The following is a 16,059-nucleotide window of genomic DNA, read 5'->3' as shown; positions in this document are numbered from 1 at the left end:
TCCCAAACAATTGTATATTGTCTCCTCACTGCTTCCTTCGCCCCTCTACGGCACCCACCACCTCCTCCTATTACTCCACTCTCCCACTGACCCCAACACCTCCACTAGTAGTTTTTCACGCTCCTGCACATCCCGCTCCCATGCCACCTTTCTCACCCTTCTCCTCCTCATAACCGCGGGGGACATCTCCCCGAATCCTGGCCCTCCACCACCTCCCTCACCCCCACAACACCCTCCCGCCTCCACGTCCCGCCGCAACCCCCGCAACTTAGTATCTGTCCCCCTGCTCCCTAAAATCTCCCCCCCGTTTTCATGTGCACTCCTGAACGCCCGATCGGTGTGCAACAAGCTTACCGCCATCCACGACCTCTTTGTTTCCCGTTCCCTCAACCTCCTAGCGATCACGGAAACCTGGATCCAGCCCACTGACTCTACCTCCCCTGCTGCACTCTCCTATGGAGGTCTCACCTGGACCCACTCACCCAGGCATAACAGTCGTAAAGGTGGTGGGGTTGGTCTGCTCCTGTCACCGCAGAGCACCTTCAGAGACCTCCCAAACCCCCCCCCTATATCCTTCTCCTCCTTCGAGGCCCACTGCGTCCGACTATTCTCCCCAACCCCCCTGAAGATTGCTGTGATATACCGGCCTCCTGGATCCATACCCCGCTTCCTGGATGACTTCTCCTCCTGGCTACCCTTCTTCCTCTCCTCTGAGCTACCCTCCATCATCCTTGGGGATTTCAACATCCCTGTAAACCTCGACAACCCAGACACAGCCCGTCTCCTCCACTTAACCTCCTCCTTTACACTTGCACAGTGCATACAATCCACCACCCACTCCAACGGTAATATCCTTGATCTTGTCTTCTCCAACCGCTGCGCTCCCCACAACCTCACTAACACCCCCTTCCCTCTCTCTGACCACAACCTGATTACCTTCTCTATCTCCTCGTCCTCCAACGCCTACCCCTCCAAATGTCACACTACTACCAGCCGTAATCTCCGCAACCTTAACCCTGCCCCCCTCCACTCTGCAGCTGATCATCTCTATGACAGCATCCTCCCCCTGTCCTGCCCCGACTTGGCTATGACCGCCTACAACAACACGCTCTCAACAGCCCTTGACTCACTAGCGCCTTTAACCACACGCAACATCAGACCCCGGCCTTGGCAGACTGATCACACCAAAACCCTCAAACGACACAGTCGTGCCCTGGAGCGACTATGGCGCAAAACCAAATCCCAACAAGCCTTCACCCGCTACAAATCTGCCTTCCACACCTACACCTCCTCCCTCCATGCTGCCAAACAGGCCTACTTCTTGACCCTCATCAAAGCCCTCTCCTCCAATCCTCGCCGACTCTTCTCCGCCTTCAACACTCTACTCTCTCCACCCCCACCTCCACCCAGCACCTCACTGACTGCCCTTGAGATTGCCAATCACTTCAAAAACAAGATTGACACAATTCGCAAGGACATTGCCACAACTCACATGCCCTCTCAACCCGTCCCCTCTCACACAGCTACCCCCTTATCCCCCCTTCCCCTCGACATAACCTGCAGGGACTTCGTCGCTGCTCAAACTCTCTCCAACCCCCTTCACCCTCACTCAGCTACCCCCTCATCACCCCTCTCCCACGGCCCCACCACTGCTCTGACCTCCTCTTCCACCCCACCCTACATTCCTCATACTGAAGCTCCCCCAACACTCCGCACCTTTGACCTTACTACCATCGAGGAAGTCTCCAAGATCCTCTCTGATGCCTGCCTCACCACCTGCCCCCTTGACCCTATCCCCTCACAACTCCTACGACCTCATTCCCCCTCCATCCTACGCTCCCTCACCCACATCTTCAATCTCTCCCTCTCCTCCGGCACCTTCCCCTCCCCTCTGAAACATGCATACATCACCCCCATACTTAAAAAGTCCTCCCTGGACCCTAATGACCCGAACAACCTCAGACCCATCTCCCTGCTCCCATTTACATCTAAACTCCTCGAGCGCCTAGTCTACACCCGCCTATGCTCTCACCTCAACGACAACAACCTCCTCGATCCCCTACAGTCCGGCTTCCGTCCCCTACACTCCACCGAAACTGCCTTACTCAAACTCTCCAACGACCTGCTAACCGCCAAAGCTAATGGCCACTATTCAGTGCTCCTACTCCTTGACCTCTCTGCGGCCTTCGACACAGTCGACCACCCCCTCCTCCTCAAAAAACTACACTCCCTCGGCCTCAGAGATTCTGCTCTCTCCTGGCTCTCATCCTACCTGTCACAACGCTCCTTCAGCGTTACCTATAATGCTACCACCTCCCCCTTACTCCCCCTCTCTGTTGGGGTCCCTCAAGGCTCTGTCCTTGGGCCCCTTCTCTTCTCCATCTATACCTCCTCCCTTGGCCAACTCATACACTCTCACGGCTTCAACTACCACCTCTATGCCGACGACACACAAATCTATCTCTCAACCCCCCACCTCACCCCCTTGGTCTCAGCCCGAATCACACACCTACTGAGCGACATATCAGACTGGATGTCACTCCACTTCCTCAAATTGAACCTCTCCAAAACCGAGTTTCTTGTCTTCCCCCCAGCCCGGACACCACCCCCCATTGACTTCTCCGTCACATCCAACAACGCTACCATCAAACCCGCCCTGCAGGCCCGAGTACTTGATGTCATTCTGGACTCCAACCTATCCTTTCAACCCCAAGTCCAATCTTTAACAAAGTTGTGCAGACTCCACCTCCGCAACATCGCCAAAATCCGCACGTTCCTAACCCCAGAAACCACTAAACAGCTCATCCACTCCCTCATCATATCACGACTCGACTACTGCAACTCCCTCCTCACTGGCCTGCCTCGCCGCTGGCTATCCCCGCTTCAGTCGATCCTGAATACGGCTGCCAGACTCATTCACCTTTCCAACCGCTCTGTATCCGCCACCCACCTCTGCCAATCCCTCCACTGGCTTCCGATTGCGCAACGGATCAAATTCAAAATCCTAACGCTAACGTACAAAGCTGTCCACCATACTGCCCCGAACTACATCACTGACCTAATATCCAAGTACCGCCCAGCACGCACACTCCGCTCCTCACAAGACCTCCTTCTCTCTAGTTCCCTGGTCTCCTCCTCCCATGCCCGCCTCCAGGACTTCTCCAGGGTGTCACCCATCCTCTGGAACTCCCTGCCCCAACCCATCAGATTATCACCTACTCTCCTCTCCTTTAGGCGCACCCTGAAAACCCATCTCTTCAGGGAAGCCTACCCCACCCCCTGCTAACTTGCCGACCCCCTCCACTCTTTCTACCACTCCATCCCCCACAGCTATCTCCTCCTGTGCCACCATCCCCTCCCTCCTAGATTGTAAGCTCGAAAGAGCAGGGCCCTTGATCCCCTCATGTTTTGCATTGTATTGGTATTGTTCTGTCACATGTTCTGTCCCCCTTTGTAATGTACAGCGCTGAGCGAACTATTGGCGCTTTATAAATACTGTATAATAATAATAATAATTGGGGAGCTTTACAAAAATCTCACAGCATGATTTCATGTCATTTCCTAGATGTTTTGGGCTTTTAGCGTTTGCAACCTAATTGCAATTTGAATTGTGTATGTTTACTTTGAGAATCCCATGAGCTTGATCAGTTTTTTGTGAGTTTTTTCAGGTTTTATAAAAAGAGGATTGTGAAGAATAAAAAACACATATTATGTGCCATAGGAAAGATAATTTAACTGTGCATGCCACATTGTAAATGATGCAAAGAAATTTAGAAAACATAGTATGCATGCTGTGCACAAAGCACTGCTGGTTTGGAGGAATCAAGGATGTGCGGCAAAAGCTATTCACAGGTTGAATTTGGAAAAACAACCTCCTCTGTGAGCCTCTACCACCGTGAACCTTGTTGAGGTAAGAGTGGGGCAAATTTATTAAATGAGGAGCGACTGTTCACTTTTCTTGTAGAAAGTTGGCAAACTATACCCCATTTTAATAAGCCTCCATATAGGAGTACTGAAAGTTGTTGTGTGAAATATAAAGGTCAACTGCGACCTTAAAACAGATGTGAAGTATATGCCTCAAACCACATTAGCTTTTGCATGCTTAAAGCCTGGTACACATGATTGGACGAATGATCGTCCGTTTTTTTTGGGGTTTTTTTGCAAGCTAGTCTCATATTGAAAATTAAGAGGTTACTAAAGGTACAACATTTCTTGTAAGACAGAAAACAACTTTGGAAATGATGTAATGTATTGTATTCTTTCGTTTCTGAGCATGCATGGTCTTGGTCTTCTGAATTTTTTTAGGATGAATTCTTTACTGATTAAATGAAAATCGTCCGTTCTGGTATCATACAAGAAAAATGTTCATGTTTGTCCCTTTTGGATAGTTTCTCATGAACTGTCTTAACCACTTGCCCTCTAGAGGATTTACACCCCTTCCTGACCAAGCTATTTTTTGCGATACGGCGCTGCGTTGCTTTAGCTGACAACTACGTGGTCATACAATGCTGTACATAAATGAAATTTGTCATTTTTTTCCCAAAAATAGAGCTTTCTTTCAGGGTATTTGATCACCTCTGCAATTTTTATTTTTTGTGCTATAAACGAAAAAAGACAGACAGTTTTGAAAAAAAAACAAACAATTTTGACTTCATATCCAGTAAAAAAAACGTAAAAAATTACATTTCTTCATAAATTTAGGCCAAAATGTATTCTGCTACATGTCTTTGCAAAAAAATCCCAATAATTGTATATTAATTGGTTTACTTGCAAGATACAGGTGTCCGTTTATGACACAGAGAATAGCTGCGATTCAGAGGATCACAGCTATTCTCTGGTTATTCACAGTTTATGACACTCAGGAGATGAGCGGAGAACATGTTCAGCCCTTCACTGGCGATCTGTGTTCTCCCTCCAGATTCTCCAGCCCAGAGCTGGAGAATCGGAGGAACCGCAAACTAAGCAGAGATAATTTACCTCTGCTTAGTAAACTGATCTTTTACTGTAATCTTGCAAGATTATAGTAAAAGCAGCCGTTTTCCAGCATTTGTAGATCGTTCTCCCTTCGTTTGGAGAACTGATCTACACCTCTTCATAAAAGGCATTCACAGGAGAACTGTGTTCTCTGAGAATTCCGGAGAACTGAGCAGCGATCAATTACCGCTGGTTCATAAACGCACACCATAATGTCTATAAATGTCTATGAATGTTCCTAGATTGTAAGCTCGAAAGAGCAGGGCCCTCAATCCCCTCATGTTTTGCATTGTATTGTTCTGTCACATGTTCTGTCCCCCTTTGTAATGTACAGCGCTGAGCGAACTATTGGCACTTTATAAATACTGTATAATAATAATAATGAATGGTGGTGTGTATATATACTGGAATTTTTCTTTTTCTTTTATTATACTAGTAATGGCGGCGATTAGCAACTTATAGTGGGACTGTGCGAATATGGTGGGCATTCTGACACTGGGTGGGAACTGACTAACTGCCACTAACATCCCCAGTGACACTAATACAGTCAACAGTGCTAATAAAAAGCACTGACACTGTAATAATGACACTGGGCAAGAAGGGGTTAACATCTGGGGCGATCAAAGGGTTAACTGTGTGCTGCACGTGTTCTACATTGTGTGCGGTTTTACTTGGGAGACATGCTGCTTTGTACCTCTCTGCTGTGCAGAGATACAAAGCGGCATTTCCATGCTGACAGGAGGGAGACCTGTGTTGTTTACACACAGGTCTCTCCCCTGTCAGCTTCATCAATGATCACCGAGTGGTGGCTGGGAATCGCCAGCCGCCAATAGCGCATGCCCTCTACCCGGAAATGCAATTCATGTATATATACATGCTTTTGCACAGCCATACCGCCCTGTAGCAGTACTTCTGCTATAGGGCGGATGGCAAGAGGTTGGCTCTCGAAAGCTGTGTACTAACAATCAGAGTATCGTACGATCGTTTCGAAAGCTGATTTTCTGCTTGTGTGTACTAGGCATTACGTTACATTTAGCACTTACTGCCATGAATTAGTGGATATGGGGGCACAGGTAGAAATGTACATACTCTGTTTCTTTGCAGAGACAGCTTTTTTGGCTACTTTTCTTGTAGACAGATTCACTTTAACCAATATTCTGTTTGCTTGTTGTTAACAAGAAGAAAGGATAACTGGAAGCAGGGTTATACTAGCCATCTGCCAATTCTGACATTTGTCAGAAGCACTGTTAACATTTATGGAGTAGTATCAGCTCAGCAAGAACAATCCTTTGGTTGTAGAGTCTCCCTGTATGGGGCTCAATCCTTCACTCATCTAGGAGGGAGAATGAAGAATGACAGTACTGTTTGTGTCACGCTTTCCCCATAAGTTGAGTATCAAAGCAAGTTTAGTGTCCTGGTAACATACTGTATATCTTCCTGCCCAATATTCTTCGGGGGCATCCTCCATTCTGTAGCCTGCTTATCACACGTATGCATTCTACACTTGGCCCCCAGAACAGTTTTGATTGGATTGTGTTGCCTATAACTGCAAACCGATAGAGTGATAAATATAGATCTGGCATTTATTTGTGAAATTAGGATTTATATGCCAAAGCTGATCTTTACAGTATGTGAGAGGACAATTAAAGATGCTGCAGTTTTCATTTCCTCAAACTACTGTGTTTAGATAGTCCACATGAGCAATCAGCTCAGCTGTACAGCTTTTTATAACACAAGATATAAGGCGAGCGCAGATAAGGTAGCTGCTAGCACAAAAAGGCAAAGTAACAAACCCACAGTAGTCAATTTCAATGTAAGTGCACAGTTAAAGCATAAGTGACAAGTAGAATCATAAAGTGCTTATGATTCTACAAATGATTCATAAAAGCATACCAAAATGACTGCCGCTCCGAGCTCCGGCAGCGGCGGCGTGACGTCATTTGACACTTCTGTGACCTGTAGTGCCACGGACTATTTATATTTACTATTTAAGTTCAGATTTTTAGAACTTTTATGATCCTATAATTTTATATGATTTGAGATGTTTATTAGATATATGCCACTTGAATATTGTATGATACACTTCTATTCACATAAGCACTTCATGATTTTACTTGTCACTTATGCTTTAGAGCTGCACTTACATTGAAATTGTGTACAGCTTTTTACTTTACTGAATGTGAATGCAATGTACAAATCTGGGTGTGCATGAAAATCACACCCGCCACAACAATCCTGTAATATGCGGCTGACATGCAGCGGATGAAAGGTGCACTGAGGTTCTGTGTGAATACATGATTTTTCATGGCACCTCAATATTTGCTGTTTGAGCTTCAATCTACATGCTTCTCTTAGACTAGTTATACTGTATATATAAAACAGTGCTTGCCAGATGTGTGGTTGTTTTTTCTTCCATACAGAGCTTTGCATAATAAATCTTTTTACAAGCACTGACATTTCCCTAGCAAGAAAATCATACATTTGCAAACCAGAAGCAATGGTGCCAGATAATACTGCACAGCACTTGCCATATTAGCCATCATAACTAGTCCTGGCAATGTGCTCAGTGGTGTAAGCAGAGGACCCAGCAAGTCACTTTCCCATTGTTCCCTGTGTTTTGACTGTTTTGACAGTTGTTCCCCAGGGATCCTGCTTACTTCCCAATTAGCAAGGAAACCTGATAGGAGAGTAAAATGTAATTAGGTATAATTTGAATTCATTTTTTTAAAGCATCCTTTGGGTTGTTCCATTGAGTTAAGTTAGTTCATGTGCTAGATGGCAGGCACGGGCAGACGCCTACACACATAAGCAGTATTTCTGCAGAAAAGCCTGACATTCTGGAGTGCCCTAAAAATTCAATTGCAGAGACCATGTAGACCAAACCCTTTACTGCGTCCTGAGCAGAGGTGTATTTACCACAAGGCAAACAAGGCATTTGCCTAGGGTGGCATATTTCAGGGGGGCAGTGGCATCTTTCATAGGGGAAGCAGCATTTTTCAAGGGGCAGCGCCGCCCCCCAAAAGAAGGGATGGAAGAAGGGACACATGCAGCATGGGACCAGGTGAGATCAGAGAGAGGCTGCAGGCTGCTTTATGGTGTATGCAGAGTCTGACTCTTGTTCCCGGGGATGTCCAAAGCTGTGAAGATGAGTGTCTTCTGTCTCGCAGGGGTGGGGGTTTGCCAGTGTATGGGGGAGTGGTGGTAGTGGAAGGCTCTCTCGGGTGGGTTGGGGGTCTGAGGTGTTGTTGGTCAACGTCAGGCTCTCTTTGTTGGAGAGGGGGGTGTTGGTCAGTGTCATGGTCTCTCCGTGGAGCGGGAGCCTAATTTTGTGTTGCCTAGGGCGGCACAAACCTAAATACAACACTGGTCCTGAGCCACCCACATTTGCTGAACAACAAGAAGGTATCAGCATTGCGAAGTGGGCAGGACTATACAGTGACCATACAAACTCTACTTGCAATTTCCTTTATTGAATATCCCAAGTAGCTGACAGTTGAGTGCACACCAGTAGGTACCTGTTATCCAGGGTAGGTGCCAGATCAACACCTATGAGCCACCCTACAGCTGCAAGTAAACATTTTTTCATATTAGAGGCCACTTCTGTAATATGGAAGAACCTTCACTGAACTTTGTAATGTTTTCTGCTTGTTTATTGTGAGATTCAGTTCATGTGCCCATAGTTTATTTGCCAGTGACTCTTTTCCTGCGCCATAGTCCTGGTTATGTTGTGTCGCCACCCAGTGGGCAAATGTAAGAATTTTCGCTAGTATTCCTGTTACTCTGTTTGGATACCCCCTTCTATATCTCTCCATTTATTACGGTTATATGCTCACCGGCCACTTTATTTGGCACACCTGTTCAATTGCTTGTTAACACAAACTAATCACATGGCAGCAACTGAAAGCATTTAGGCATGTAGAAGTGGTGAAGACGACTTGCTGAAGTTCAAACTGAGCATCAGAATGGGGACGAAAGAGGATTTAAGTGACTTTGAACGTGACATGGTTGTTGGCACCAGATGGGCTGGTCTGAATATTTCAAAAACTGCTGATCTACTGGGATTTTCACACACAACCATCTCTAGGGAAAGCGAGACTCATCAGACCAGGAAATGTTTTTCCAATCTTCTATTGTCCAATTTTGGTGAGCTTGTGAGATTGTAGCCTCCGTTTCCTGTTCTTAGCTGACAGGAGTGGCACCCGGTGTGGTCTTCTGCTGCTGTAGTCCATCTGCTTCAAGGTTTGATGTGCTGTGCATTCAGAGATGGTATTCTGCATACCTTGATTGTAACGAGTGGTTATTTGAATTACTGTTGCCTTTCTATCATTTCAAACCAGTCTGCCCATTCTCCTCTGCCAAGAAAATATTCCCCACACCAATACCACCACCAGCCTGAACCATTGATACAAGGCAGGATGGATCCATGCTTTTATGTTGCTTATGCCAAATTCTGACTCTACCATCTGCATACAGCAGCGGAACCAGTCTACCCATTCTCCTCTGACATCAACAAGGCTTTTTCATCCACATAACTGAAGCTCACTGGATATTTTCTCTTTTTCGGACAATTCTCTGTAAATCCTAGAGATATCTGCGCATGAAAATCTCAGTAGATCAGCAGTTTTTGAAATACATAGTCCAGCCCGTCTGACACCAACAACCATGATACGTTCAAAGTTGCTTAAATCCCCTTTATTCCCCATTCTGATGCTTGATTTGGACTCCAGCAAGTTGCCTTCACCACATCTAGATGCCAAAATACACTGAGTTGCTGCCATGTGATCGGCTGATTAGCAATTTGTGTTACCAAGCAATTGAACAGGTGTACCTAATAAAGTGATCAGTAAATGTATATCTTTGTACCTTTCTATCTTGCATACAGTCAGTAAAAGTCAAGTGAACAACACTTTGTCTGGTTCTTGGCTGAAAACACTACACAACATCACTATATGAGCAACCATATTTGCAGCACAGAAGATCAACCACTGACGAGGGTCCCAAGAGATTACATGACTGCTCACATGAAACCTAGGAAGAATGGTATGTATAGAAAAAATATTTGTGGAAGAACATGTGCTAGAGTGATCAAAAGGGAGAAAACTACCCCAACTGCGTGTTATATTTATTTTGTGTTATTTTCTTGACATAGTGAATGAACTATAACTCACTGATCTCTCTAGCTGGTAGTATTTTGGAACAATTCCTCCTCAAAGTTTACATCAGAAGCAATGACGTTGTTATCTTATTGCATGCTCAACTTCCCCTGCTCTTCCTTCCAGAAGGAAGGTCAGAAGGCTGGAAGGCTGCCAAGGCACTGCTAGGGGATAGAATAGAGTGAGATGAGTAGGCCTGCACTGTGAGATTTGGGAGTAGCATCTTCACAGGCTAATCCATGTTTCTTCTTGTGTACATAGAAGTTGGGGACATGCACTCGTGCATATGCACACACAATGGTGCTTACACCCATGCCAATCTATGTGTGCATTGGTGTGCTCATGTGCACTCGTGACAGATGTTGGCAGCAAATGGGCTATTTAAACTGTGCCAGTGCTCAAGACCAGTGCTGCTTTGTCTGCAGCCTCCTGTGTATCCTAAGAACCTGTGATCCTGTATTCTGACTCCAGTTGTTGACCCAGCTTGTCCTGACTACTCTCTGAATTCTTCCTGCACCAACCTCAGCTTCACCTCTGACCACTGCTTCTGCCTGCTCTATTTGCTTCTGCTTCACTATTCGGTTCAAGACCTGGCATGTACCCTGACCATGCTCCTGCCTGTGCCCCAGTACCTGATCAGTCCTGCCAATGTATGACCTGGCCTGCCTGACTCTGCTACTCTTCTAGGGGGTCACCAGTATCTGCCTACCACCCTGCTGTGCCTGTTGATCTACAGTCTGCTACCAGCACATGCCTTGTCTGCTTGCTTGTGCCAATACCTGTCTGCTGGCTACCGGCTGCCTCCCAGCTTGCCTGCTTCACTGAAGGTCACTGATGACTTCACCTGCCCGGCATGGACCCCTGTCCTGCTGATAGTAAAGCTTACAGGCGCTCATGCCACTCTGCACTCCTGAGCCTTCTGTTCACACTATCAGGGGCCCCGAGTCAGAGGTTCCTCATCATATCAGGTTCTGCTACCAGGCACTGTTGTGGTTACATGGGATTAACAAAAATGCATTCCAATATAAAATAAAAGAGTAAATAAACATTATGTGAACCACTACTTAAAATATGAACCATAAACTGTAATCAAATTTAAAGTAATATTTTCTTGCTGACTGTCTCATACTCGCCTGCCCTGCAAGCCTATAGAAGTGTGTCATGTGGGGAAACTAGCAGGGGAGAAAATCTGCCATCATACATCCACAGCTGATCACGTGGGACAGAGACAAGGGGACTGGGATGTCATTTTCCCTACTGGTGCCACCCCTCAAGCTGGGTCACGTGGGGAGGCTTTCAGAGGCCAAGTGAGGACGTGAAAGGATTCCAAACAGGGATTATTCGGAGCATGTGCACTGAGATTGGCAATCCAACAGCCAGAGGATTGACTGTTATACAGTTCCCACTCACGGTAGCGAAGTAGCAGGAAATGGCATGACCAAACGGGTATTTGACACTAAAACAGTTGAAGGATGGAAAGCTTCACAGGAAGAGATCATAAATATAAAAAAATACAGATTTAAAAAATTGGGATTTAATGGCAATTTAAGAATTTGAAAAAACATGAATATCCAGACTTGCCAAAAGTGGTAACTTTTATGGAAGCTTACTGGCAATGAACTCAGTGCTATATGTATCTCCAATATAGGTCCTCCCATTGATCAAAATATAGGCTGCACTAAACAGAGGCACAATACTCTTGACATACAGTATGTAGAGGTAGACTTTCATTTTTTTTTTTGACTGTACCATGGTTATGGACTGGGGAGCCTTTGCAACTGATGTAACAGACATGCCCACTAGGGTGATACAGACTTGAATGAAGGTATCATTCCATGTTCAACATTTGTTGTAACTAGTCTTAATGAGAGCTGGCCTGCCAAGCACTGTCCACTGGATGTGCACATGGATTATAGGGTAACATATTTAAGGGGTCTTATGATTACAGCATTGTTGTACCCTTACACTTAGCAAAGCTGTAATGTGACCAGTGGATTTCTTGTAATTTAAACTGTCTGAGTATACATCAATAAATACAGGAAACAGAAAAGATATTGTTCAAAACAGCTATATCAGAAAACGATACAAAAAATGTGTGCCGATTGGCAACCAAAATCTGAAAACTTATACTACATTTTAATATTCAGTGTCCCCCCATATGGAAAAAAAATATATTTGAAATATATTTTACAAATATTCTTCCCAAATATATTGACATATATTTGAAATGCTACAATTTTGACCATATTCAATATATATATATATATATATGTATATATATATATATATATTTATACACACACACACTGTATGTTGAAATGTGTTTTTATTACAAAATACATGACAAATTTTTAAAAATAAATTTCAAATATACTGTGTGTGTTTAAAAATACAAATCTACATTTTTGGGATGTATTTACAAATATATGTACAAATATGTTAAAAAAAATCTTAAGCATATATTTAAAAAAAATATATATTTTTAAAAATATATTTTTTTAAATATATTCTTCAGATTTTTTTTAACATATAAAAAAGTCATTTTAACATATATTTTTGCATATATTTGTAAATGCATTCCAAAAATGTAGATTTGTATTTTTAAAGTATATTTGAACTGTATTTTTAAAAATATTTTTCATATATTTTGTAATAAAAACGCATTTCAATATGCAGTATATATATATTTATTGAAATATATTTTGAAATATATTGAATATGGCCAAAATTGTAACATTTCAAATATATGACAATATATTTGGGAAAAATATTTTTAAAATATATTTCAAATATATTTTTCTTCCATGTGGGCCATAGCATGTTGTTTTATCCAAAAAAGTGTCAGTCTGGGTGAAATATAACGGCTAGAGTCACCTGTCCGCCACATTAACAAGCATAATTTTTCTTTTGTGAGCCCTCTATCTTATACCCACACTTCTGCACACCCTTAGTTACATTTCTGGACCATACTATACCTTGATCACTGAAGACAGCAGGCACATTAAGGATCAGCAAGATTGCCACTGTAGAATATAATTTCCAAACCATTTTTGGAACTGAGAACATCCAAATGTCAAGCTGCACTAGATCATATCTCACAAATCTGTTCCCTCTATATAAATTAGAAATGTTACTGATTAACCAGTAACTAGAATGAAAGAGAACATAAACTATGCCAAAGGCTGTGTTGACTGTGGACACTTATCTTCTTGTTGATCTTTGACTTCCCCCACAGAGTTTTTTTAACGAATAAAGATAAAAAAGAACAGTACAATGTCAGAAAGTCTACATAAAAAATATATGAAGGGAAGTTAATCTGAGGATTTATATTTTCCAGACTGTGTGGTCTTTGTGGTATGGACCAGTGGACCCCATCACCGATCACTTTAACACCTACAATCTGAAGTCAGAAGCACCATTTGCAAGACATATATTCATTTTACATACAAAACTGACTCCATGCAGACTTGTAGGCCTAGGTGAAGTAACAGTTCTGCATTCATGGTAGTTACAGTCACGGGCGGACTGACCATTAAAGCACTGAGGGCCCGGGGTCAGTAGGGGGCCCCATGAAATGCCCCTGGTACCTTTTGTATAGGCCTTTTTGAGTGTGGGCAAGGACACAGTGGCCCCATGATCCCCTATTGCCCAGGGGCCCCATGAGTTGTCAGTCTGCCCCTGGTTACAGTAGTTACACCATTCATTAGCAAAACTCCCAACTTTCCCTGATTTCGAGGGACTATCCTTCATTCGGAACAAAGTCCCTCTGTCCCTTTCTCCGCCTCATTTTGGACTAATCTACATAGCTGTATATGCAAGGCACTACTTATCTAACAAAAAGTGCTTTACAGTGCTAAACCTTTATCCAATTTCTAAATTGCTGCATTTGTAAATTCCAAAAGCCAATATAAAGGAATAGTAGTGGTAGAAAAAGCACTTGTGGATTTAACCAATCTTTTTTTTTTTTAATTTTCCTTTAAGGTGGCATGGAAGGGGTGAGTCTTATGCCTACATACATTTGCTGATAGATGTCCCTCATTCCCATCTCAGAAAGAGGTATGCATTAGAGGCTCAATTAACCAAGCTGTATAGGTCACGGTTTGCTATAAGAACTGATGTTTTCAATACGGAGAAACAATGAGAGCTCAGAATAACAATTGTTATGACTAATAACACTTGCATATAATAAAATATCTCACAGCATTTTGAAATGATAAAGAAGGATACCTTTTAGCACACAGTATATAGACAAAGGACATGTCCTTGCCATAGCCCCGGTTACAAAGACCACAAAGATCTAATATGCAGAAAATAGTTGGATAAGCCACACAAGTGCTATTTTGACTTCTAATTTTACTTTATATTGGCTTCCTAAAAAAACAAATGCTGTAATATAGAGGTTGGATAAAAAGTTTATTGTAGCTTAATATGTATGGTAGTGAAATACTACATTTGTATAGCAATGTACACATCAGACTAAAAAGTGGGACAACTGAGGCTGCACAAGGGATAGAGGGATTTGGTCTCAAAATTGGGACAGTCCCTCCAAAGGAGGGACAGTTGGGACCTATGCAACAACTGTAGCTGGCCAGCTAAGACCAGTCCTAGGTTGTTAATATGGTTCACATATATGTGTATACCAAACCTGCCAATAACCTCAGTACAGTATATATGTGTATATGTTAAAGCCAAAAGCAGAATCATTGCTGTAATTTATGTCTTTGATTGTTATATGACATTTATATATTCATTGTGTTAGCAGAAGCAGAAAAGGAAAATATGCCTTTAAGAGTTAGTTAAAGGTGAGCCAATCACAGACAGCCTCATACTGTACAGAGCCTTAACCAATCCCAGCCAGTTTCACATTTGTGCCTGTGTAAAACTCCCTGCTAGGATTTTCTAGAGACACATGCTCACCAGACAGAGGAGGAAACAGACAAAGTTCCAATCAGAGAAGCTCCATGGAAGTAGAGAAGGCCAAATAGGTATTTAATGCACTTGTGTGTTCCTCTATTGTTTAACAGTGCAGGTAGATCTGTGTCTAAAAACTGTTGAATGTGTTTACTTGTAGTTCCACCGAACTTACGAATCAAGTCACTGTAGAGTAATCATAATCGATACAATCTACCGAATTTAACAAATTTATATATCCAAGTGAATTTATCAATCTATCGAAATATACAGAACGAATTTATCAAATCTATTGAACCTATCGAGATAAGCTATCGAATCAACCCAATGTAATACGAATTAAACCACTGTAATATGAAAGAAATAAGCCATTGTAAGCAGTTATATGAAGAAGATTGAAGTTATTAAAGAAGTTAACTAAAGTATTCGGTGTGCTCTTTAAACCTACTGCATCCATAGAGCGGCATTGGAGGAATTACAGAGTAAAGTCAGTCTAATCAAACAAAGAAACAGCAATTGCATAATTTTTCTAATGCCACAGCGCACTAGTCACCAAAGGGTGCTGCGCCTGCCACAGTGGAACTATTACCCTCAGAGGTCAAGCAACAGCACTCCTCAACTTGCACAGTAAAGAGTACACTAGAGAAACAGAGCGCCAGCATATACTGCCACGCGGAGACACCTCAGCGGAACAACAGTACAGGCCATAGCACGTGCGCATTAGTCAGACTGCAGACGAATCTTAAGGTGGCATAACGGCAAAGGCAAGACAGTCAGAGAAAGAGCGCCAAACCTCCTGCACCCCTAGAGAGAGAAAGAGATGCATGGGGGGAGGGCCAGAGTCCAGAGCTAGCGTGCCCGCACCACTATCCATCAAGAGACCACGTGTTGCATTCAGAGAGTTCACGCAGAGCATCGCAAGTCACTGCAGAGCATCATATAGTCACCGCAGAGCATCGCAAAGTCACAGCAGAGCATCGCAAGTCACCGCAGAGCATCGCAACAAGTCACCGCATCAAGA

General features: G+C 43.5%; 1 protein-coding gene across 1 annotated transcript in view; it reads right to left on the bottom strand.

Moving 5' to 3' along the window:
* LOC149451141 (beta-2-glycoprotein 1-like) overlaps window positions 1–13,220 on the bottom strand; it is a 77,347-nt gene extending 64,127 nt beyond the window's left edge. Inside the window, exon 1 of the mRNA XM_089690978.1 lies at window positions 13,103–13,220. Coding sequence (XP_089547104.1) covers window positions 13,103–13,193 — 91 coding nt within the window. The 5' untranslated portion in view covers window positions 13,194–13,220. The remainder of the gene's footprint in view (window positions 1–13,102) is intronic.
* Window positions 13,221–16,059: the final 2,839 nt, after the last annotated feature.

This window comes from Staurois parvus, unplaced genomic scaffold (assembly GCF_062004578.1).
Source record: "Staurois parvus isolate SC_StPar_1 unplaced genomic scaffold, SC_StPar_1.0 ptg000548l, whole genome shotgun sequence".
Lineage (NCBI taxonomy): Eukaryota > Metazoa > Chordata > Amphibia > Anura > Ranidae > Staurois > Staurois parvus.
This window is presented reverse-complemented; position numbering and strand designations above follow the sequence as displayed.